At 50.6% G+C, this 25,909-nt stretch overlaps 2 protein-coding genes across 2 annotated transcripts in view; both read right to left on the reverse strand.

The window, feature by feature from the left end:
* NAPB (NSF attachment protein beta) overlaps positions 1 to 25,909 on the reverse strand; it is a 282,410-nt gene that overhangs the window by 107,290 nt on the left and 149,211 nt on the right. The gene's annotated exons all lie outside the window — the stretch shown is intronic.
* On the reverse strand, positions 11,000 to 14,641 carry THBD (thrombomodulin). Its single transcript, XM_081149219.1, has one exon. It carries the CDS (start codon positions 14,532 to 14,534, stop codon positions 12,798 to 12,800), a length of 1,737 nt encoding a protein of 578 aa, XP_081005345.1. The 5' UTR covers positions 14,535 to 14,641; the 3' UTR covers positions 11,000 to 12,797.

The following is a 25,909-nucleotide window of genomic DNA, read 5'->3' on the forward strand; positions in this document are numbered from 1 at the left end:
CGCCTCTTTCTGCCAAGGCAAGGGATGGACAAATAATTGCATTTGGGGGCTGAATATCACCTAAAATATGTTTTATTTAGTCTGAACATAGGGTGGTTTTTTTGTTTTTTGTTTTTTAAAGTAATTGTCAAATCATTTCTTGTGAAACATGAATTTTGGTAAATTTAGAAAATCTAGCAAACAGGGCCCATGTGGTCACATGCTCACAATCAGATGGGACAAAAGAGCAACTCCCTTTTTGAACAGGTATTAGCTCCCCAGTTGGCTGTGGTCCCCACCACTCCTTAGTGCCCACTAGCTTGGTTCACTTCATTCTCTTGCATTACTTCCTGGCCCCTGTGGCTTTGGGGGCTGTGGCTTCTGGGAGAAGGGATTCAGAAGGCCTTTCAAGACCAGGCTTTGATGTGACCTGGCTGGATGCCTCTTCTAGCACACATTTAACTGTTCTGAACCGTGGGCTCCTTTTCTCTAAAACAAGTCAGGATCTCTTCTACTGGTACCTCATAGGGCAGTGGTGAGACTAACTGGGGTAGTGCTTGAAACTGTTCTGAAGACTACGGGTGGAAAATAGGTCTGACACCTTCTACCGCCTCTAGTAGGTGTTCCTTCGGATGAGCTGTCCCCGGGGTCTTTTCTTTCCATAAATTGCTCTCTATTCTTCATGTATGTACACTGAGTGGCCGGGAGCACACCCAGGTGGGCAAGCCTGCAGTCTCCTGAGTGGTTCGGAGACAGGGGAAAGAACAAGAAAATACTTTGCTTGATGTCCTTGATGCATTTGTAGTCTGCTGAGTGTCAAATCATAACTTCCTCTGCTATTTGGGTTCATAAACTATGACCCTCTTTTGTCAAACTCTTTGAAGGCTGGCCTGGCCCACACCAGGATTCTGAAGAATCTTTCCAAATTCGTTTTCTCAAAGGCAAATACTGCAGCTTCCGTTGGAAGGGAGTGATGCTTCCACAGTGGTTGGGGCTGGAAGGCATCTCCGCCCCCACCAGCCATCTGTCTCTCACGTCACATAAACAAAGTCTGATCTAACCTCACCATCTGATCACCGCAAGATAAACTCTTTCAGAAATACGTGTATAACAGCTCCTGCACCAATTTCCACCCCAGTCCAGAGAAAAAGTCAACAGAAGTAGGGAGGAGACAAGAGCTGATTATGTTGGTTTAGCTGAGGCTGTTAGGGGAGGTACTGGGATCCAGTCATTAGAGGCAGGAGTCCCCCCTTGGCCCTGTGTGCTTCCTGCTCCCTGGGATGGGGACATGATGGCTTGCCTCTAAACCTGCCCCATGAGCTCTTTCTAGCAGAGCAACCCTATTCAACATGCACTCGTGTTTTGAGTCAGGCATTTGGCTGTATTCCTAGGCCAGACTTGCTGCCCTTTGACACCCAGAAAGAGTTCATTCAATCTTCCCATGACCTGTGGGAAACCCATGTCCCCCTCAAGACTTTGGAACATCCATGAATCCGTGTTCACCCAATCACTTCGACTCTGGGACAGCTGCTGGGGCTGAAAGAAGCTGTCCCGGACAGAGGAGGAAGAGAAATGCCACCGAGAAAGTATAAAAGCGGTGACCCAATTGAGCGGGGAGAGTAAAAGCAAGTCATAGCTATGCTTAGGGCGAGGAGAATTAAGTACGCTTGACACAGAAGAGCAGAGTTGCAGGTGCCAACACCGTGTGTGCTGCAGGAAAGGTCACGCAGATCACGGAGTTCCGTGTGCTGCCAAGATCGGGGTCCTGACGTTCAGGAATGATTCTTGCCAAGGGGCAACCCTATCCCGAAGGTCCTGTAACCCAGCACTTTCCACAAGACATGGCATCCTCTCCTGCCTTCCGTGGATGGACAGCCCAGGGCTAGCTAGGTGGGCAGGGCTCCCCTTCCAAAGCCAGGATGGGCATCGGTAGGAGACAGAGGCCAGCTCCAGCCCCGCCCCAGGGCCTGGAGCATGGAGGCCCCAGATCAGCCTCACCTGAGAAGTCTTTGGTCACCGTCTCAAAGCCTATTGACCTTCAGCTTCTCACATCACTTCTGTTTGCTATAAAAATGACCTCATTTGAATCACAGAGATGAGACTAAAAAAAATAATGTATGACGTTAAGAAAATTGAAAATCTATTCCAGATGTTTGCTACAAAATCATTCCTTCCATATTCACAAGTAACCAAAGTGTTTATAAAATATGCAGACCCTGGAGCTCCAGCTCCAGAGATTCTGGCTGTTAAACAAACATCTTAAATTCCACGCTTAAAATCTTCTTAAAAGAAAGGCTTTACTGGGTCATTGCTAGTATGAAAAAGGACCAGGTCCTGGGGGATAGAGTCCAAACCATCAGCAGCAGAAGCAAGTGAAAAAGGCGACATGGCATCCCCCCCCCGTCCCCTGTCCTGGAGCTGGTGAGCACTTTTATACCTCTGCTCCACGGGAGACAGACATCAGTTTTGAAAGAATTTACATTGGTTACAGATGGGGGGGGGGGGGTGTTCATTAGCATCATCTGGCTAGTGTGTTAAAACTTCCCACCCCATCCCAGAGGTCTCAAGTCAGGGGCGACCGCAGGGCCCAAATCTGAACACACACCCTAAGCCATCCCGAGAAACGCTGTTCTAGAGGGACGGGACAGCTCCAGTCTCGGGGCTCTCTGCGTGATGAAGGGTCAAGTCATCACTCAGTAAATATTGATTTTCAGCATAAACTGTGTTACTAAAACAGAAGAGCTGGAACTTGCTGGTGTAATTGCTCCTAATGCTATGAAAACAAGTCTCCCATGGCTGCTCCAGATGCTGCCTTTGAAGATGCCCCCCGCCCAGCTGCTAGAGGGCTGGCTGAAAAGAGCACACATGTGAACCTTGAATATGCCTCCGTCTCCTCTAAACGGGGCTCCAGGACTCCTTTCCTAGTCACACTAAACTGTTCAGGCAGTGTCAGCAGTCAAATGTCCTCCAGTACAGACACCACCCAGAATCTAACTCTAGCTTCCTAAGCGATGAAGAGAAATGTTCTCAATGAGTTAAACCCCATCAAAGCGCCATCAGGGACTCGAACAGACAAGAGAGGGGCGCCCTCTGCTCTAGCCTGGAGGTGTTCGGGTTGCTTTCCCACACACAAGCCCCCTGATTCCACCTCTGCCACGCCTTCTCTGATGTAGAGAAGCCTGAGCGCGACCTCAAGCTCCCTACCCTTGTAAAGTCTTCCCAGGCCTCCACGCTGAAGGAGGTCCTTCGTCCATGCTCCCTGAGCCTTAATCCAACCTCCCATCTGGTTCTCGTACATCGGAAGAATTCTTCACTTACCTGCCTCTCTCCCACCCGCAGTGGATCGTGAGCTATCCCAGGATCTCTTAAAATGCTTAATCCAATGTCTGGAGCTAGTAAAAAGCTTAGATGAATGAATGAACGGGTAATTGTTTAAGAACCCAGCCCTGTAGGAAGCCACTGTCGGAGCAGCCAAGTTGTAAGTGCCAGGGCGGCACCGCAGAGCAGAGAGAAAAGTCACAGACAGACAGCGATGTGGGGTCTGGAATACGAGGGTGAAGCACGAGTCCATCCCCTTGGAGGCAGGCAGACTCCGTGCTCAGTGTCTGAGGCCGAACTGCTTGAAGACAGCTGATCCCCCAGCCTGGGAAGTGGTTAACAGGGTAACTGCAGGGCAGGCCTCTTCAGTTACGGGACGCAGGGCAAGGAGGCAGATGGGCCCAAGTATTTCCAGGGGCAGAGGAAGTCGGCCCCACTCCCCTTACCCAGACTTCCCCGTCCAATGTTGGTTTTTGACATTTTCCGATCTAGAGGCTAGTGTTGACCAAGTGTGCACGACTGGCCCTTTCTTACCCTCTGCTTTGTGCTCAATGAACTTTCACTGGGCTTCTCTCTTTTGACGGGTCTTCCATTTCATTATGAGGGAATAAATCCATAAAATCGCAGGAAGGAAGGAAATCCATCCAAAGCTGAAGTACAAGTTCACACACTGGGAGCCTCTTGTTTTCTGAGGCCAGCGATTAGAAAACTGGGAGGGTTCCGTGGATGAAGGGGACAAAGGCCCTGAAGAGGACCCAACCTGCCCATTCTGACTCCTCCGTTCACATTCAGCCAAACGGGACTGGGACAGTCTTGAAGGACAGCTTCCGCCGGCGGGATCTGTTGCGACAGACCTTGGTTTTCAGAACTCCACCGCTTTCCCCCGTTAATCCTCACTGGGCTGCCTCTTCGCCGGCTGCTGGGTTGCTTTTCCATTGCTTTTTTGTTTTTCTGCGTAGAATTTACATAAACAGCGCATTTCAATGACAATACAAGTGACTCTGGCAACTTCCAAGGAGCAGAAACCCAGCGGGCCGGGCCGATAGCAACGAAAGACGCTGTGGAGTGCGGCTCTGAACACACCCAGCAGGATGGCGCAACCCCATTTTTTGAATTTTCAGAAAACGCAGACCATATAATTAAATGACTTAATTGGGTGACTGTTTTCTGCTGAAGTTATTTGAGTCACGTTTGATGACTCTTTTTAATAAGCGATTTGTAAGATTTCTAAAGAGGCTGCTAAAGATGATGACAGCAGGTATGCAACGTGTTTGCCGGCTGAGTCTGCACTAAAGCTGTGTCCCTGGTCCCTCTCTCCCTAGTCACCAGCTTCTAGAGCCCACACTTCCTGGCAGGGGCTTCGAGAGACAGCGTCCCGGACCTGTGGGCTGTGGGCTGGAGGTAGGACCTCTCAAGCAGCCACTGGTCGGGACAAGTCGGGCACAGGGGAGCTGCTGGGAGGCTGAAGCTCTTAAAGGCAGGCCGGGAGGGCAGCCCAGGGCACACTGACCACACTGTGGGGCAGGGCTCCTCTCTGAGCGGGGGCGAGGCGGAGTGAGACCCTCCCTGAAGTCCTCCGGCCAGGGTCAGGCTTTACCAGCTGTGCACACGTGCCTGGTATATGGGAAACTAGCAGGAGACATGACTTCTGGTCCCAGATACAGGTGTCATGTGACCTAGGCAAGTGATTGAACCCCAGGGTCCTCACAGTTCTGCCTGAAAAATCAGGAGCTCCGTCCAGCACTAGCTCAAGGTGACTCTCAGAGGGCTAACTGTGTGTCCCCTCAGGGGGAAGTCATTGTCCTCATGGACCCCAGGTTAGAGCCTTGGTGTTTGTCACTGGATCTCTGAAACCCTTCTGCTGTTTGATCCCCAAATCCAGAGGCTTGACTTGGAACAGAGCACCCTAGGGGTCTTTTGTCTTTCTCACTCACACTTTCAAAACACTCCTAAAAGAATTTTGATCTGTTAGAACAACACTTCCTTTCTCTTAGGAGAGGGAACCAGTTGTTTGCCTACCTCTGAAACTGCTGACAAAAGAAGGGAGAAAAGTGCCTCTCAAAACAAAAAGAGGGAGCACTGAACCCAAGCATGTATTCTGAGGAAGGAAGGAAGGAAGGAAGGAAGGAAGGAAGGAAGGAAGGAAGGAAGGAAGGAAGGAAGGAAGGAAGGAAGGAAGGAGGGAGGGAGGGAGGGAGGGAGGGAGGGAGGGAGGGAGGGAGGGAGGGAGGGAGGAAGGAAGGAAGGAAGGAAGGAAGGAAGGAAGGAAGGAAGGAAGGAAGGAAGGAAGGAAGGAAGGGAGAGGTGGCATTGCCTGTAATATTTTATGAAGAAATGCCTGAATAGGTGAGGGGCTGTATTTTCAGAGAAGCCTGGAGACCCCCCACCAAGCCATGACTAGGGTGAAAATGTGCTTTTATATGTTCTTTGTAATCTCAGTTTTTCCTGAAAAGATGCTATAATAATTAACCCCTATTTAACATGGGAGTCCCCAGAAGTTGGAACTTGGGAACCCTCTGTCCCTGGCCTTGATGCATCCACAGGATCACTCGGGAGCCTCCAGAAGGAGCTCAGTGGTTTGCCCCATGGGATTGCCTGTGGGCACTGCCCTCGTTTCCTTTGCACGCGCCCCACTCAAGTTCCCACTCCCCCCGAAGTTGTGTGATGCGGTGGTTTGCAGTTCTCATTTTTTCGCTTCTTTGCACACTTCTGGTGGCTGCCAGGATTTTTGGCAGATCAAGTCCAGAACTCAGGGTGAATACTGAGTAGGGTACTGGGAGACATATGAGCTGAGTTTCATCAAAACCTGTTTGTTGAAAGTAAAAAAAAAAGTCAGCCTTTCAGGATTGCTTAGAAAAGCTTATCTTTGTGATTCAAACACGAAAGCAGGATTCTTGGTGTGAGGAGATCCTGAAGGAGGGTGGGACATAGCAGGTTCGAGGAGGAAAAATGTTTCATTTTGTGTGTAGACCACTCCAAGGGAAGCAAAGGGGGAGGGGCCAGGAACTTTCTATTGTGATGAAATGTCCTATATATTGATGATGGCAGTGGTTTCACGAGAGTATGTGGTCCTCCAGGAACTGTTTACTAAAAGGAGCAAGTTTTATTATATGTCAGTTATATCAAAATTTTAAAAAAGAAATAAAATATGCCCTAGCCTGTTTGGTTCAGTGGTTAGAGCATCGGCCCGTGGACTGAAGGGTCCAGGGTTCAATTCTGGTCGAGGGCACTTACCTCAATTACAGGCTCTATCCCCAGCCCTGGTCAGGGCACGTGTGGGAGGCAGCCAATCAATGTGTCTCTCACATCAATGTTTCTCTCTCTCTCTCTCCCTCCCACTGTCTCTGAAAAGCAGTGGAAAAAATATCCTCAGGTGAGGATTTAAAAAATAAAATAAAATAAAGTTTAATAGGCAGTGTTTAGGCCTAGCCAGCTCCTTCAGGGGCCTGGTCCTAATAGCCAGCACTTCCTGGGCCTGCAGGCCTAATGTTTCTAGTCTCTCATCAATGAGCTGTCTCTACTTGACTCTTAGGTTCCTCTTTCCGACACAGAGAAAGCGACAGAGGAGCAAACGTGTGTACATTATCCTGACTGAGAGTTCCAGAAGACCCTGCCCTTTAGCTGACAATGCCACTTTCCCTGGAGAGGTGAAGATGGCAGCAGCTTCTGTTTCTGAGAGTGCAGTGTCTGGTGTGCACTAGGGGAAATGTGCTCAAGGGAATGAGCCATGGAGGTGTCTGTGACTTCCCTGGGTGGCATGGGGGGTAAGGGGTTGGTGCCCAGACCCGCCACCCACTTGCAATGCCTCAGTTGGTAGACAGCTGAGAAAGGTTAGAATTTGCTCCAAAGTCCCACTGCGAGAGTCCGTGCACCACTGGGCCTGTGCATCATCTTGAATTGATGTTTCTTTTCTCTTTTGCAGGTTCCTCTTTGGTGTCACTAAACTTGAGGGTCCCACGCGGCAGCTGAGGGTGAGTGGGAGAGTGCAGGGGTGACTGCTCCCCAGCAGCCCTGGGTTCTGTCTGGGCTGGAGCCAATTTTCTTTCTCCTTTCAGTCCCAAGAAAACAAGCAGAGCACTTTAGGGTGTGTTCTCCCCTTCTCTGTGGCCTCCCTGGGAATACAATAGAGGTTATCTCTGCACCCCATCTTTTGTTGGGCCTTGTGAGCAGGGCCAATAGACCTTGGAAGCAGGATTTTACAGCTCTGGGGGCCACTTCTTCCTCCTGTGCAAATATATACCTTTTTAAGCTCTGTTTGATGCCCCAAATCCTATCATCTTGCTCTAGGATTGACAACATTCATTCTAAGTGACTGCACCTTGCCTTGAGACAATACTTTCTTCTTTCTGCACTCCCTTGAACTTGCCCTCAAGGCCCTCAATATCTCAACATAACCTTTTTCTTCATCTATGCATCCACTAATTTAGTGACACATAAGCTAACATTTATTGGGCACCTGCTGTGCGCCAGAATCTGCTTTAGCTCACCTCCTCTAATCTTCAAGGAAACCCTGTGAGGTGGCATTGCTAGCACCTATTTTTATAGCCTTAGAGGGGTTTCATGATTCTCATGGTCATGGGACCACCAGGTGTCAAATCTAGGTGTATGTGACACACACATTTATGCTTACAAGGGAAACTGTGCAGCTGTCTGCCCATGGCGACATGTAAAAAAGTCTAGAATTATTACTTTTCCAAACAATCTCACTTTACAAATCAAACAGCAGCGTATTCTTATTAAAACTCCTCGAAGTCAACATCTTTACACTGGCCTACAGTCCGCCCTCCCCCTCTCGCTTTTACGTCTCCATTTCCACCTCTGCAGCCTCATCTTGGCCACCTTCCTCCTTGCTCACTGTGCTCCATGCCCTCTGCCAAGACTCTTCCAAATGCAGGGCGTTTGCACATGCTGTTCCTTCTGCCTGGACTGTTCTCCCCTTCCCTCTGCATTTGACTAAGCCCTGCTCCTCCTTAAGGTCTAGCCTTAAGGTCAGCTCAGCAAGGACAGTTTCTACTCCTCTAGTCTAAATCCTGATTCCCTGCTGTGCTATGTTTCTCTTCCCCAGCTCTTATCGCTGTTTCTAAGTTACATGTTATTTGGGGGCGATCATTTTTTTTTATGTCTCTCTCCCCGACTGAAACCGGACAATGAATGGGTCCAGGCTGCCTGCACTACTTGAGCCAATCAAGCAGAGACAGGGTTGAATCGCATATGAGCGTTTATTCCAATAATGCCTGTAGTATGGGAGAGCAGGGGGTCATCCACATAAAACCTGCTCTACAGCTCCCCATAAGCCAGCTGCTTATATTGGGTAGAAGGACAAAGATTACATGGAAAAGCAGGAATTACAGGCATGGGGAAGTAGGCAAGGTATGATGCTAACAGGTCAGAGGCAATGCGGGCTGGGGGTTGCAAAGGCCGAGCCTCCTGGACTCCATTGTTTTGGGAACAAGGCTGTTAATCTTTGTATGATGCTTGGCAGGTCTCAGAACAGGAGAATCTTCCGCATTCCAAGGTTATCTCCCATGTCCCCGGGCAAAGAATTCTCAGCCAGGTTAGAAAGTGCTTTCTCTAATCAGAACAGAACAATCACTGTTAACAGAGCATGATTAATATTTTTTATAACTACAACTAGTCCCCAATATCCTATTTCTGCCCCTAACACTACTATTCTATTTCTTTCCTTAACACCACCAGAGTGTAAGCTTCTCAAGGCAGGGCCTTGTCACCATGCTTGTCATCATCAGGAAGAGACTACCTCTCAATAAATATTTGCGAACGAATCCAAGAAAAGAGATCAGGTCCAAAGGGAAGAATAAAAAGCCATTTGACTCATAAAATCAAATTCTGACTTATGGGGAAGGAAGTACCACCTTGGGCATCTCCCCAGGCCCTGCCCACTGTGGAGCGTCACGGACAGTCATGTACCCTCGCTGAGGTGTGCAATTCCCCTTCCGTCCTGATGCCCAACGGTGTGAACAAAAAGCAGAGGCTATACAGGTTGACTCGCAGCCCCTGTTCCATAAGAGCTACCCCGGTTTTGCATGCTGGGGGATGGCCTTTTAGCTAACTGCTTCTTTATATGCTCCTGGTGTCTTTCTCAGAGAGGGGCTGTGGTTTCTTAAATGATTTGAGAATCTTAGTTCAGATGAGGCCTGTAAACAGAGATGCTGATCTCCCAGGGAACAGGGAGTGAGGAGAGAGGGAAGGGTCTGGGGCCCCACCCCACCAGTGTTGTGTAGTCCAAGATGCCCCAGTAAGGGTTCTTGCTTCTGGGTCTTAAAAAAACAAAATCTTCCTGATTCAGTTTTACATGATCTCACTCATATGTGGAATCTAATGAACAAAATAAACTGATGAACAAAATAAATCCAGAGACATAGAAGCATGGAACAGACTGAGGGATCTCAGACGGAAGGTGGGGGCGGGTGGGTGGGGAGAGATTAACCAAAGAATTTATACGCATAAGTGCATAACCCTTGGACACAGACAATAGTGTAGTAAAGGCCTGGGGGGGGGGGGGGATCAATGGGGGAAAAAAGGGGACATCTGTAATACTTTCAACAATAAAGATAATGTTTTTTAAAAAAGTGTGTTTTGGTCTTCTTATGTTCTTAAGAAAATGCGCCCCCCCCCCCCCCCCCCCCGCCGCTGGAGGAAGAAAACCTAAAGGAATGGGCCCTTCAAAGACAATTTGACAGCTACTTGGGATCAGATCCTTTAGAAAAATGGAAGGCTGGGTAGTGCAGACAAATTTGTAAGGTACCCCCTCTCCTCTAGACCCCCAGCACAGTTCATCGGTACCTACTTTGCCCCACCCAGCGAGTTCTTCCTTCATATGAACCTACTACTGAATTTGGTGTCCTGCTAGCCTACCAAACTCCTAGGGCAACACTGCTCAACCGCTGATCTTGGTAGGGTGCTCTTCCTAGTAGCACCCACCTCTCACCCCCACCCGCCCAAACTATCAACTTCATCCAAGGTGGATATTGAAATCTCCAACTGTGCCTTCACAACAATAACTATTCAGTTTAAAACTGAATTCAGCATTACCCAGGTGTATAAAAACATGTGCTGAATTCAATGTTCTCCTAACTTCTGCTGTATGAAAACTTTCAGAGAACTATATAAAATTCTGCCAGTTCCACCAACCCAGAAAAGGCAGCCCAAAAGATTTGCATACATTAAAGACAGTGTTTCCAATCAGCAACAGAAATGAGAATGATTTAACACGGCATAAGACCTTGTTATGTGGAAGTGACTGAATTTGAGCCACAGGCTGACTCCCTCGTGAGGGCCGTTTGCGTAACTCAGGGAGCAGATAACACCAAAGCACGTGCGAAGTGCTCACAGCTGGGATTCTAGAGATTTCCCAAGAAGCGCCCTTTCTTTAATTCATCCCAACAAATAATCCTATAATGTGTTTTAAAATGCATGGACGCAAGTCCTGTGTATGAAGTTGTTATGGTTACAGACGGGAAAAAATAAATATTTGTGTACATGTCCTTCTACAGTGGAAACAATCTCTGAAAAAAAATCTTTGCAAGTCAGAGATGATGCCATGAGCATACGGAGGCCTGTGATGGGTATGGAGCAACCTTTAAACGCAATTCGTGGTATCTGCATTGTTCAATACCCTGTTTAATGATGTAAAACTGGGGGTTGGGGGAGGGGAGGTGGACAGACACACAACCCAAGAACGCACTGTTATTTGTTTATTTTCTACATGTGATGTCATAAGCAAGGGTTTTGCCCGTGTTCTAGTTTATCTCCAATAAATAAATAACCATGTACAAATATGCTCAGTTTACAAAATAGTAGAAAAAATCTTTATGTCCCAAAAGATACACTTTTTTTTTTCCCATTCATGATTTCATTCCTAGCTTAGTTGAACCAAAAACCCTGTTTAGTGATGTCTAAAGGGGTGTACCTAGTATTTTCTACTGGAAATTAAAATTCCTCAGTTTCTTGGTAAAAAAAGGGACTGACTTGGTCTGCTCCTTATTAGGGTCCATATATACTGTATTCCAGAAGTCGGAAGCTGTCTGGAACAGTTCTCTGCAAATAATCCCCCTGCAGATCTTGTTAAAATACAGCTTCTCCTAGAATAGGTGGGGTGGGGCCCAGGTTTCTGCATTTCTAACCAGCTGCTGGGGGAAGGGGAAGACAGCCCCCATTTCTTTGGGGGAGCAAGCTCCAAGTGAATTTCTTGGGAGAAATTCTCAAGGGCCTGATCGAGGCCAGGCCCCAAATTGGGCATCCACCAGGTTCTATCCCCAAACTCCCAAATGCCCAAAAAACAGTAAAGCTGGTTTTATTTTGGCCTACAAATTACAAAAACAGAGTCAAAATGATAACTGGCATGAATCAGGCAACTCAGAACTCTCTTAAACGCTCTCCCGGGAGGCGCTTCTTTTTCCTTTCAGCCCAGAGCAATCACGTGAACATTTCAGCACTGTTAAAAATAACTAATAACAACAACAATAAAACAACAATAATAATAATGAAAAAGAAAACTGCACAAAAGCTTGACAATTACTACCTTTCAGTCCAAATCCAAACAACAACAATAATAAAACCCAGGCTCACTGTTTAAAAAAATGAAAATAAAAACTCCTTGGGTTGAATTTCTAGGACAGTCCAGCAACATTAATTTAACAAACGCTTCTCACATCTTAACCTTTGTTAAAATGGTGTGGCTCTGGAAGCAGGAGGCTTCAGGATAAATTAGCAAATCTGGTGAAAGAGCAAATGCCCACCCACTCTTGTTTTTAGTGCTTTTGTTCCCGTTTCGCATAAGATTTCTGCCCAGGCAGACAGCTAAAAGTGCAAGTAGGGTCAGGCACAGGTAAGGGGACTCAGGGGGGTTGGCTCAGTTCCTGGGAAGGGAAAACCGGGAGGCAGGAGCGGGGCAGCGGGGCTTGACTTCATAGAGGCGGGAGGCTGAAAAAAAAGGTCACCAAGACAGTTTAACTCCCACATGAGACGTGGGAGTATATAAATATATAGATGGCGAGGCTGATAGAGAGAGCAGGAGAGGGGGTGACTCAAAGTGGCTATGAAGACATACAGGGAGGGAAACAAGGAAAAGAAGGAAAGTCCTAAATACTTAAAAAAATAAATATCTTAGCATCATCCATGACACAGTTACACTCACTAGTCGGTCGGATCGCTGTCTGCCCAAAGGCCACCGACCAATAATGCTCGTCCCCCCCCTGTCCTAGGGAGGGCCTGGGGCACTTTGCAAGCTTCGTCTTCATTTTAAAATTGCCATCTCTGCCCAGTAGCTTGGTGACATCATCCAAGGAACTGGGGTGCACCCTCCTTCCAACGCCTCCTCCCCAGCCATTCCCTGGAGTCAGCAAAAGAGGGGGGGGGGAGGTCTTCTCCGGTTCTGATGCCAGCTAAGGTGCTTCGGGGGCAGCCAGAGGAGTAAGGCTGGGGGCGGAGGCCGGGGAGTGAGGCGCAGGAGGGAAGGAGAGGCCCCGGCGGGGAGGCCCCTAGAGTTTCTGCGGCGCCTGCTCCGTCCGCACGTGCTCCAGCACCACCTCCTTGGCGGGGACCCCGCACTTGTACTCCAGCTCGGCCCGCGCGGAGCCCTGCTTCTTGCGCAGGTGGCAGAGGAGCGCCAAGAGCGCCACCACCAGGGACAAGCTGGAGATGGAGATGCCGATGAGGACGCCAGAGTGCAGGGACCCTGCGGGCGTCGGGCTGGAGGTGACGCCGGGCGTGGGGCTCACCGGGGGCTGCCCAGAGCCGCCGTCTCCGCCCTCGCCCTCGCCCTCGCCCTCGCCCTCGCTCGTCATCGTGGCGTCGCAGTCGCCGCCAGTCTGGACCCAGCCGGGCCCGCAGACGCACTCGTAGGTGCCGGGCAGGTTTCTGCAGGAGAGCGCGTTGAGGCAGTTGTCATTCTCGCACTCGTCGATGTCGCTGCACATGGAGCCCTCGTCCAGAATGTAGCCGTCGGGGCACTGGCATTGGTCCGGGTTGTTGGGGTCGCAGTCGGCGGGGCACTCGGTCTGGTTGCAGAACATCTGGCAGCGGTGCGGGGTGTGCGGGACGGGCGCGAAGCCCTGCGCGCAGATGCAGCGGAACCCGGCTCGGCCCAGCGGCTGGCACTGGTACTCGCAGTCGTTCCCCGCGCACGGGTCCTCGGCCTTCACGCACTCGCCGTCCACCTGGTCGTAGCCCGGGTAGCAGTGGCACTTGAAGCCGCCCTGCGCGTTGACGCAGCGCTGCGGGCACGGGCTGGGCACCTGCGCGCAGTCGTCCACGTCCTCGCAGCGGTGCTGGTCGGCCGCCAGCCGGTAGCCCGCCTCGCACCAGCAGGAGTAGCCGCGCGACTGGTCGGCGTCGGGGATGCAGAAGTGCTCGCAGAGCCCGTGGCACGGGTGCTCCCCGGGCGCCGCGCAGGAGCGCCCGTCGGCGCGCAGCGCGGCGTCGGCGGGGCACAGACAGCGCGACCCAAAGGCGCTGCGGCTGCACGCGTGTTGGCAGCCGCCGTTCTCCACGCCGCAGTCCCAGGCGCCCGGCTCCGCGCGGCCCCAGCGCGCCTCGGGCTCCCCGGGGCGCAGCGTGCACTCCAGCTCCACCCCCAGGGCCGCCACCTCGGCGGAGCTCTGCACCGGCAGCGCCTGGAAGTCGGCGCTGCGGGCCCCGAACGGGGTGCCGTAGGCCACGGAGACGGCCGCGGCGCTGGGCTCCAGGGCCAGCGGCCGGCAGGAGGCGGGGAAATTGAACTCGCAGAGGAAGCCGTCGGCCTCCGCAGCGCACGGCTGCTCCTCCCAGGCCGGCTGGCCCGGCGCCGAGACCCCGGCCGCCGAGACCACCACGCACAGCGGGCCGCACAGGGGCGCGGAGTCCTCGCGCGGCCGCGCCCACCCGGTGTAGCTGGTGCGGTTGTCGCCGGTCACCCACTGGAAGCCGCGCAGGGGACCCCGGTGCCCCGGGGCGCCGCAGCCTGGCGGCAGCTTCAGGCCGATCCAGAGGCGCGGGCTCCCGCCGCCGCCGCTCAGCAGCAGGGAGATGACGTCCGCGGCCACCGAGGACAGCACGGTCATCAGGTGGCCCCGCCGGCGCTCGCAGGCCTGGCTGGCGGCGGCGAAGGTCGCGGGGCCCAGGAAGAGCGCGAAGCAGTCCTGCTCGATGCACTGGCTGCCGTGCGGCTGCGGCCCCAGGAGCGCGTGGAGCCCCAGGGCGGCGGGGCCCAGGGCGCCGAGGAGCAGCACCCGCAGCATGCTGCCCGGCCGGTTCCGAGGGGCGCGGGCGCCCGCGGCCGCGGCGTGGGCGTGGGGACCGGACAGACCCACGGGCCGCGCGGCAGCCTCTGCGGCGCCGGCGAGCGCGGCGCGTTTATAAGCGCGCAGCCCGCCCTCCCCGGGCGCGCGGGGAAGGAAGGAAGTGCTGGTGGGAAGGGCTGAGGCTGCGTCCTCGGGTTACCGGGTTCTCCGCGAGCGGGTGCCCGCCCTTGCGCCCGGGATCCCCTCGCCCGGATGACTAACCCCGGCCCGGGCTCTGTGCCGGCCGCGGGCGGGGCTGCCAGGTCCACCCGCCGCCTCCGACGGCGAGGTGACACCCCCGCCCCCAGGCTCGCCGCGCACCCCAGCCCCTCGGCCCGCTTTCTTTTTCTGCGTAAACACGCCGTGGGGGCCCATCTCAAGGGCAGCCCGTCGGGGAAACGAGGTGGGCAGGGGAGGGCCTTGAGCGCAGGACGAGGGGGGGGCGCTCTGGCCCGCGGGGCTCGGGGCGGGGGTACCCGCCGGGGGAGGATCTGGGGTGGGGCTGCCTGGGGCGCGGACTTCCCCAGAGGCGCCAAGGCCCGGGGAGCGAGCTGGATCCCGCCCCAGCTCCGAACACTGGGGCGCGCTCCTTCCAGAGGACAGAGGATGCGGCTGGGACGACAGTGGGCCACGGAAGAACTGGCCTCACGCCCTAACCTTAACCCTAGCCCGCCCCCGACCCCCAGCCTCGAGCACAGCTAGGGGCCCACGGGTCCCCGAGCGCCAGCAGCCGAGGCCAGACCTCATCTCGTCGCGTGGGAAAGTCTCTCGGGGATACAGTCAGGGCTCCAGGGTCCGGCCGCCCTGCAGGAGCGGTGGCAGCTCTGCAGGGGGCGGGCGCGCGCGGGGGGCGCGTTAGCCAGGCTGGTCCGTTTCTGCCCAGCTTCCCAGAGAAGATGGTACGTCTCCAACCCCCGGAGGGCGCACGGGAGCCCCCTCTGGCAGGCGCCGTGGGCTCCAAGCAGATCCCACTCGAGTCTGTTAAGGATTTTTTCCACTTGGCCGAGATCATAAGGAAACAGGGGTGCGTGTACATGTCACTGGCCGGCGTGGACTGGCGGGGTGGGGAGCGCGGGAGCGCGAGATGGGGATCTGTCACTGTCGCCACCTTTTCCGCTTATTCAGTTACCAAGCATGCGGAGGGTGGGTCCAAAATATCGCTGAGTGGTGAACTTTTTTTTTAAATAACACCCTTTCCCATCCCCCCCCCCATGGGTGACCATAGCACGACGCACCAGGAGGCGGCGCTGTTGAACTCTACACAAAGCTGAAGAAATTGGAAACGTCCAAACTTGTGCTGAAAGGGTTAAGAGGTTGGAAACCAGGAGGCCTTGGCCCGGGGCCTGCAGCTGCGCTCCAAGAAGCCCCTGGGATCCCTAGGCCCACCTACGGAGGTCTCGCCTCCCGGCAAGAGCAGCAGAGTGTGGCGGGGACCTCAGGAGAGAAAGACAAGTACCTGTTGCCTGGACCTACTGACCTGCAGTGACCAAGGGAGTGGGGCATGGACACTCTGAAAGCCCAAGGGGGTAGGTAGGTTGGTCCCTGCCTGCACTCCTTGATGCCTGGAGCCCAGAGCTGGCACCAGCAGAGCCTTCGGAATGTCCCACCGAGCGGCTGCCAGGCCCTGGGAAAGCTGCCCCAGCTCCCTCAGAGAAACTGGAGGAACAGGTCTGAAGCTCCCCGAACAGGGAGCCTGCTCCTCTGGGAAGAGGAGGGGACGATTGGAGACTGGAGAGCAGATTGGAGAGCCCGGCTGTCCCCCTTGGGAGCAGGGCGGGCGCTGGCCTGACATCCGCTGGCTGCCTGGGCTGAGTCAGGGGTTATGACTCCGGTGCACAGCATGCCCACTGGAGGCTGCCTCGGGTGCAGCCAGCCCTGGGGCATGGCCTGCAGATGTGGGCTGGAACCCACTGGGACACTGCTGAAAGATCTCAGAAAGGGGGCATTGTCTGGGTGTGTGAGACAAGAGAGGGGACAGGACACCCTGGTTCCTGACAAAGGATGAATGGACACACCACTTGGCCTTTCCCATCCCTCAGTCTCTACCTCTGGCCCTCAACACACATCGTCCTGCTGTCTGGGGCAATCCTTGTCAATCCTTGCCCCCCTCCAGCCATCACTTTGAGGCTTTTTTGCGTGCTTGAAACTACCCCCATCTTCTCCATACTCCTGCACAAGATGGGCCACTCTCCTCTAGCTCTGTGTGGGTGACACAGCAGCTCCCTCTCCTTGGCCAGACCCTGAGTCCGCCACCCTCACCAGGGCTCACCAGCCCAGGCCTGTTTTACTGGAAGAACCCCTTAAAGAACACTGGTTGTCTCCTAAATACCGAAGCCAAGAACCTGCCTTCAGCCTTCACCTTTCTAGACACCTCTGTGCGTGCTGTTTGTGCTCTTGAGTCCCTCACTGTTCTCGAGTCCCTTCCTCCTGTGTCTTCTGAACTATCTGTCCACCCGCCCCTCCTTTTCTCTTCCTGCCGGGGCCGCCCCTTCCACCCTTCTGCCCCACGAGGGAGGCCAGTCCTCAGGGTTCTGCCATGGCCTTCGCCTGTCTCTTTACATCCCGCCCTTTGTCAAATTAACTCGTCCTCCTCGTAATGATATCGATGTCAAAGCAGACTGGGAGTGGGCACCCAGAGGGGACCCTCGAACCATCCTTTCCTGTATAAAATTTGAGTCACCCCTTGTGAAATCATCACCTTCAGGCTTCATCTGTTTCTCTGTCTTGTTCTTGCCCGTAGCACCGCTCCTCTAAGAAAACCCTTTTCCTGGCTTCTTTCCTTTTTTTTTAAGTATGTCTTTATTGATTTCAGAGAGAGGAAGGGAGAGGGGGAGAGAGAGAGAAACATCAATGATGAGAGTCATTGATCGGCTGCCTCCTGCAGGCCCCCTACTAGGGAGCGAGCCCGCATCCCGGGCATGTGCCCTGACCGGGAACCGGACCTCAATCTTTGGGATCATAGACTGATGCTCAGCCGCCGAGCCACGCCAGCAGGGCCTGGTTTCTTTTCTTTCTGGATCTTCACCCCTGCTGACAGCACCTGGGGCCTCACACCCCTCAGAGCGCCCAGGCCCTGCTGAGGGGGCCCAAGCTCTTTCCACTCCCTCCCCACTCAGGCCAGCCATGCTGAAAATGCTCGCTCACTCTGCTCTGCTCGGGGGGCCACGAAAGAGGAAATTTGCAGTCAAGGGTCTGGGCTGGGGTTTGGACCCGGTATCCCTCCCTACTCACAAGTTTCAAAGCCTGGTGTCCCCCTGGTCCCTACAGATGCTGAAAGTCCTAAGAAGACGGGGTCCTGCTGACTGTGGGAGAAGTGCCTCATCCTGTCTCACCTTCCTTCCAGAGCTCCTGCCTTTTCCTCTGCCAGGAACACTTTTGTTTTGGCCTCTGGTCCATCTACTAAAATCTGACCCTTCTTTCAGGGCACAGCTGGCATTCTGCACCATTTGAAAGGGTTTCTCCGTAACCAAACCAGAACTATCTCTCTGAAATTGTAGGACTTCCTTTCAACACTTTAGCACTTACCACACCGTCCCCGCTTCGTGTCATCACATACTATTGCCCTTTGCTAGACTTATAATCTAACTTTTTTTTTGGGGGGGTGTTCTTATACATCTTTGAACCCCCCCCCCCAGCATGTCGTGTGCATAGATGGTGCTCCGGAGTTATTTGGGCACCCGTTGTATATGATTTTCTGTGCTCTCCTTCAGCGTGGTTTTCTCATGTTAACCTGGAAACACAGGATGGAGGACCTCCGAGCCTCAGAGGTAGGAGTGTGGGCTTTGGAGCCAACTTGGCAGGATTTGAGTCCCAGCTCCAGCATTTATAAGTTGTGTCCTATTTGACAAGTGCCCCAGCCTCTCTGTGCCTCAGTTTCCTCAGCTGCGTGATGGGGATTCTAATAGTCACCCCTTCAAAGTGTTATTACAAGGGTTAAATGAGTTGCACATGTAAAGTATTTAGAATAGTTGAGCCATGGGAAACTCTCGGCAAATTTTATCTAAAAAAGGGTACAGTTGGGTCCCTAGGATTTGAATTCAGCCACTGATTGTGTTCAGTACCCAGCACAGTTCCTGTCCCTAGTGGAGACTCAGTAAATGTCTGTTGATAAAATTTAGGTCAGCTGCACATTTTTACCAATAATAACAATAAGGAACTGTGAAAAAAAAAAAAAAAAAACAAGACAAAAACCCACAGAAGAAAAGAGGTTGAAGGACCCAGGAGGAACAGAAAAGGAATTGAAGACAGCCAGGGCAGCAGCCCTGGGCCCTGGGCTCTGGGCCAAGGAGTCTCCCTTCCCATCTGCCCTAGAGACATCCATTGCTAATTCCTCATTTTCCAGATGTGGAAACTGAAGGTCAGAGAGAATAAATGGTTCCCAAGGCCACACAGCAAGTAAACAGTGAAACAAAGATTCTCCGGCCCACGTTAGGGTGAAAGAACTAGTATCTGTTGCTAGAACTTTGTGAAGCAACTCTGGTTTTCTCCCCCAAAACCAGGAGCTATAGTATCTAATTTACAGAATTCTTGTGGAAATTAGGAAATATACACACAGTGACCATTACCTTTCTTGGGACACAGCAGCTGTTCAACAAGTAGTTGTTACTGCTGGAGAGAAGTTTTATGAAAAGCTGCTAGGGCCACTCGGGTCTGGCCAGAAGTCTGGCTTTGGGGTGGGAGTTTCTGTTTGATGTCTGTAGAACAAGCTAGACCAACTACCTGTCATTTTTTACTGAAGGTAGACGTGTGAATGTTGTTAAAACAGATGAGGAGGGGCCCAGATGCAGAAGGGGACCCAAGGGAAACATTCTGGCCCCAGATACACCTGAGCCAAAGAGCCTTCTCAAGTGCGGAAGGCAGCTTTTCGCTCAAGAGATATAAGAAGAACTTTCTAGTTCCGACACGAACACCTGCTCTTAGACTTGTTGACTCCTAGGTCCCCTGACTCAGATCACGCTTCACACTGTGTGTGGGCTGCAAATCCTGCCCTCAGACACACTCAGGCTCAGAACACGAGCCTCTCCCAGGGGAGAAGAGAAAACCCAGTGTCAAAATGCACAGTTCTTGGCCCTGAGGACAGCAGTGTGGTCCCGATATATAGCTGGTTACCAAGTGCTGCTGGTGATAAATGTTCCAGCCCGCTGGATGGAAGTGGCTGTCACTAACATCTGGGGATGAGGCAGGTGAAAATGGGAAACACTGCCCATTAATCACCTATGGTTATTTCAACTTAGCCTTATTAAAATTAAAGTTAAAAATCAGTTCCTCTGTTGGATACTGGGTACATGTAAAACAATGAAACTAGACCACCAACTCACACCATACACAAGAATAAACTCAAAATGTATAAAAGACTTAAATATAAGTTGAAAAGCCATAAAAATCCTAGAAAAAAAACATAGACAGTAAGATCTCAGACACCTCACGCAGCAGAATTTTCATTGATACATCTCCTAAGGCAAGGGAAACAAAGGAGAAAATAAACAAATGGGACTACATCAAACTTAAAAGCTTCTGCACAGCAAAAGAAACCGTCTTCAAAATGAAAAGGGAGCCCACTGTATGGGAGAACATATTTGCCAATGATCCATCTGATAAGGGTTTAATTTCTAACATATGCAAAGAACGCATATAATTCAACAAAGGGATGTCAAACAATCCAATTAAAAAATGTGCAGAGGCCCTGAATAGACACTTCTCCAAAGAGGACACACAGATGGCCAAGAGACATATGAAAGGATGCTCAACATCACTAATCATCAGAGATGCAAATTAAAACGACAATGAGATGTCACCTCACACCTGTCAGATGGCTACTGTCTCTAAATCAACAAACAAGTGCTGGCGAGGGTGTGGAGAAAGGGGAACCCTCCTGCACTGCTGGTGGGAACGCAGACTGGGGCAGCCACTGTGGGAAACAGTATGGAGTTTCCTCAAAAAATTAAAAATGGAGCTGCCTTTTGATCTACTGACCCTACTTCTGGGAATGTGTCCTAAGAATCCCAAAACACTAATAAGAAAGAACTTATGCACCCCTATGTTCACAGCAGCACAGTTTACAATAGCTGAGATCTGGAAACAGCCCAAGTGCCCATCAGTAGGTGAGTGGATCAAAAAGCTGTGGGACATTTACACCATGGAATACTACGCAGCGGTAAAGAAGAAGGATCTCGTACCCATTCCAACAGCATGGATGGACCTGGAGAATATAATGCTGAGTGAAATAAGCCAGGCAGAGAAAGACAAACAGCACATAATCTCACTTATATGTGGAATCTAATGAACAAAATAAATTGATGAACAAAATAGGTCCAGAGGTATGGGAGCATGGAACAGACGGACAGATCTCAGTGGGGAGGAGGGTAGAGGGGAAGAGAAGAGATTAACCAAATAACTTATAAGCGTATATGCATAACCAGTGGACACAGACAATAGTGTGGGCAGGCCTGGGGCGGGGCAGGGGCTGGGTGGAGGGGAGCAAATGGGGGGAGTGGAGGGCATCTGTAATACTGTCAACAAAAAAGACATCAGTTCTTCTGTCTTCTCAGAGTAATAATTAAGTAAATGTATAAGATAAATGAACAGAATTACAAAGAGAAGCAACCATATCAAACTGCAGTTATAAAAACATCAAAAAGAAGGAAATAATGTGATCACAAATGCTTGATAGGGATCAAATATTCATCAATGCTTTTTCGTGGATATTTTAAATCACAAGGCCTGGTGGCATGTCACTTAAATACCAAAATTTCAAAGTGGTGATCACTATAAATACTTCTTTGAGAGATCTGTGACATTTGTGGTGTGGTGTGACGTATCTTGATTTCAGCACTCACAGTCTCAGGTCCTGACTGATTTTCAATAATGGATCATATGCTAAGTTTCAGGTTATAGAGATTAATGAAAATAAGGATATAATGTTTTCCCCTTTCAAGTTCACAGAACCCCTGAATTAAGAACTACTGAGGTAAAAGAATACAGAACTATCTCAGTCAAATAGAAGCCTCTAGAACTATGTGTTGTCAAGGTGTATTTATGCCATTTTAGACTCTCCCTTTATTTTTTGCATACTATTTCTTTACAGCAGATTTTTTTATTGAAAACGTACTGCATATTTGGAAGGAATGCTCTTTCCTTGAAGACAAATTTTGCAAGGAAGGCAGGTAATCTAAAAGTGTTATTTGAAAAACATCAAGTACGCTTTGGTGTCTGGCAAGCATTTCCTGTGGGATACGGTCCTGGCTCAGCTCCATGCAGGAGGAGAGGCTGGACAGTGAAGCATACATAGACCACAACGTTTAGCTAGGAAAATAGGAGAAGGGGAGTTATATTTTTAATGTTATTTAACAAATTTATATTCTAATAGATACTTTAAATATTTAAATGCAAGAAATTCAGCAAAGAAAACACTTCTATGCCATAAAACTAAATCCAGATTAAAAAAATAAAACTAATGTCTCAGCTGGATGGAAAGCTATGAATAGATTCACCTGACTTAGAAAAAACAGTATGTAATGTGTAACTTTTATATGTATAAATAAATTTATCTTTAGGTTGAAGCATAACAAACGATTTCTACTTTCCTCTATATTTCTGGTATAGTCTATAACAATCATGTGTTTTGTAACTAAAGGGCTCCAATTTTTTATAAAGAAGGTAAAATTATTTTTTGGCAGCTGGAAAAGCTAGTGAGCTGAAAAGTACTTTGGTTGATAATATACAATTCAATCTTCAGAATCTTATGCAACATAGAACCTATTTTAAGTCTCTCTTAGCTCACTGCTTTTGAAGTTTCTAATAAAAGTATTCTGACAAGCTTCATGAAAGAGCAGCTCTGATAAACTTAGGAAGGTCTGTGCTCCTGTCCCCTGAGCTCAGTGCATGTGTTTCCCCAAAAACAAATTTCACAAGTGAACAGATTTTTATCACATGGATTCAACCAGGCCACGTAGTAGAGACCTGTCCCAACTCAATCCCAAAAGAATGACCAATTTACTATTTCGTTGCTAAATCTGTGGCTTCTTGATTTGAGTTGCAGAAGGCGAAACAATAAGAGCATCACTTAAGACCCAGACATCAGAGGAATTCTGTGGATGCGGGAGGCCGGCATATTTGCTTTGTTAAGGGCCAGGGAGCAAATGTCTTGGGCCATGCAGGCCCTTTGGCCTCTGCTGTAATGGGAATGAGCATGTCAGTATTCAGCACAGCTGTTTGTCTCCTGCTACGTAACAAATCTCCCCAAAAATCTAGTGATGGGAACAGTCAATATTTACAAACCACCATTATCTAGCCAGGCCACTACTGGACAAGAATGACCTGAGTTCTTTCTGCAACTCACAGGTGCCAGAGCAGGTAGAGGCTCATTTTCATCAATATCTGGCTCCATGAGGGTTGCAGACTAAGTACTCCAGACCTTGGGTGGCTGAGGACATGCCTTCAGCATAGTTTGACAACTTTGGGTGAACTGAGTGGGAACATCTTGAACTTGGGCAGTTGGGCTTTCTGGGGAGTGAAGGAGTTGCAAAGAGCAGCTGCAGGGGGGGAGCTTGACTCTGGGGTGAAGGGATGCTGATATTTGAGGCCAGCACTCAGAAATCCCACTTCTACCCACAGGCTCGTGGGTGCCAGAGGCTTCAGCAAGCCCTGTGGGAAGAGGGAAGAGAGTGGCTCCCCTCTGGGGGAGCTTCAGACCCCACTCACCTGCATCTGGAACCAGCCCACCCACCGAGGATTGGGGAAGCGTTCAGTCCACACCCAAATCTTTGGGAATGATTTTCATACTGGAAATAACTCTGAAGCTGGATCCCAGAGCAGCACTGGCAAAGGCTCTTCCGTACAGTTTACTCTCCTTTGGAAGGGATTTTTGGGATATTTAGCAAGACTCAAGCTTCCAGAATCCCTTAAAGGGCACTCCTGGAAAGAAGGTCCCTGGGACACTAGTAGTCTCCTTTGCCACAAGCCACGGGGTATTAATGGCCATCACTTTTATGTTTCTGATGATCAGCTAGCCACTGAAGAACCTAGGAGCCAACAGACACAAGGGAAATTCTGGCATCATTACCCATCGTCCGAATTTCAAACCCCAGCTGGGTCTGCTGCAGGCAGGACAAATGCACACGGCTGGTAATCAGCCAATTCAGGACTTGCCACAGGGACACTTTTCAACTCTATTTTCTCACAGAGTGTGCTCTTCCCCTGCTTTCCTGTGGTTTTGAGCTTGGACATCATTTTCATATTTGATCTTGCAATCCAAAAGTTGTGTTTCATTGGGAATTAAGCAGTCTGTGAATCTGGGAAAAATAATGGTTGAAAACAATATACTTGGCTTTCTGTTTTCCAGATAGTATTTGCTATTGCTTCCATTCTGGCCCAGCATTCTTCCAAAGCACTGAGGGTGTAATTCAAATGAACCATTCCCCCGGGCTCAGGAGAAGTGACAAAGATGTGGACACCCTGGCCCAGAAGGGTCCGGCATTGCTGCCACTGGAGGAGGAGGAGGGAGCTAGGGCTGGAAGCAGGGTGGCCCTGTTGTGACCAGCTGAGGAAGAGAAGGGAACCTGCCGGCCCCGGCAGCCCTGGCAGCCTTGCCCCGCCACATGTGGTCCCCAGCCCGGCAGGGTCACCTAGAAGCGTGTTAGACCACAGCATCTCTCACCCCACCCTCCCCACCCCGTCTGAATCAGACTGTGCCTTTGACAGGCCCCGGGGGGTTGGGGCACTAACGTGGCTGTGCCTGAGGAGCCAGCAGCAACTGAATGGCCTCCCTGGCACATTCCACGGAGGAGCTGGCCCCTTCCCTTGCTTTCTACTGTGGTCTCAACGATCCCCTCTAGTTGTGTGGGAAGGATTTCCCAAGACCATCAGCATCAGCATGATGTCTTTCTGTAATCACCATTCATCACATTATATTGTGGGATCAATAAAATCTGTAGTTACAAAACATATGACAAAAATAGTACAAGAACAGAGATGATGCAATTATATGGTTTCAAGTTCCTTATATTTTACATGAAGTGGTGCAGTGTTAATTCTAAGCAGACTGTGATCAAATGTAATTTCTAGAGCAACTACTAAATAATGATATAAAGGAAGACCAGGAAAACCTAATGAGGAGTCCAGCTCCTGGCCACAAGTCTTGGTGTGATTTTTCAGGCCTGACCCCAGGTAATGGCAGAGGCTTTACCTAACGGGTGCCATGAGGGAAGCTGCCCCCTCCCCCCACACACACCATGCTTGGAGCACAGCTGGTGAGCTGTGGTTTCTGGAGAGGGGTGCAGTTGAGCACGCAGGACTCATGCCGAGCTGTGCACGCTCTTTTCGTATTTGAACTCCTAGCCCTGGGCACCTTCATTTCCAGGTCTCTGCTGAGGCCCTGGATGGAGGTCTTCCTTAGGCACCTCTGCTGAGGTCTCCTTCTGGAGGAGGGGGAATCTTGAAGACATTTTTCTCCACTCTGACTCAGTCTCTTCCCAGCCCTCCCCCTCTACCTCTCCTCCACATTCAGGTCAAAAGAACTGCTGGGATCCTTTGTTCAGGGAGCTCACCTCCACAGTGAGATCCCCGCCACATCTGTGCAGACCCAGCTAGCCCTCCAGCAGGAGCAATGAAGGAGCAATGAAACAGGGGAGCTGGCGCTTGCTGGTTTGGGGTTCTTGCTTATACCGTCTCAGTAAGTGATCAAGGGTTTCAGTCTTTTTTTCATTTTGGCTCATTACTGCTCTATTCAGCGACTCCAACATCTGACAGCTTAGCTTCCTCTCTCTCTCCAGCTCAGCTGAGTTCCTGACACCCACTAGAGGAATTAAAATGCAATAGTAAAATGTAGTTAAAATTAAAAACTTCTGTTAAGAGTATCAAAAGACCAGCCACAGACTGGGAGAAAATATTTGCTAAGCAAATGTCTGGTCATAGGGCTGGGATCCAGAATATACAGAGGAATTCCTAAAACTCAACAATCAGACAAGAAGCAGCCCAATTAAAAACCTGTGCACAACCTGAACACACACCTCACCAGAAAAGGGATACAAAAACATGGCAAATAAGCATAGGGAAGAGCTCCCTGCCAAATGTTATGCGGGAAATGTAAATTAAAACAATGAGATACCACACCCATGGAATGGCTAAAGTCCCAAACACTCAGCACCAAATGCTAGAGCAACCGGGACTCTCAGTCACTGCTGGTGGGAGTGAAAATGGTGCAGCCGCTTTGAAAGACAGTTTGGCAGTTTCTTACAAACTACACATAATTTTACCATACTACCTAGCAGTCATTCTCCTTGCTATTTACCCACAGGAGTTAAAAACCTATGTCCACACAAACATCTGCACATGGA

The sequence above is a fragment of the Miniopterus schreibersii genome, assembly GCF_964146895.1.
Source record: "Miniopterus schreibersii genome assembly, chromosome: 10".
Classification (NCBI taxonomy): domain Eukaryota; kingdom Metazoa; phylum Chordata; class Mammalia; order Chiroptera; family Miniopteridae; genus Miniopterus; species Miniopterus schreibersii.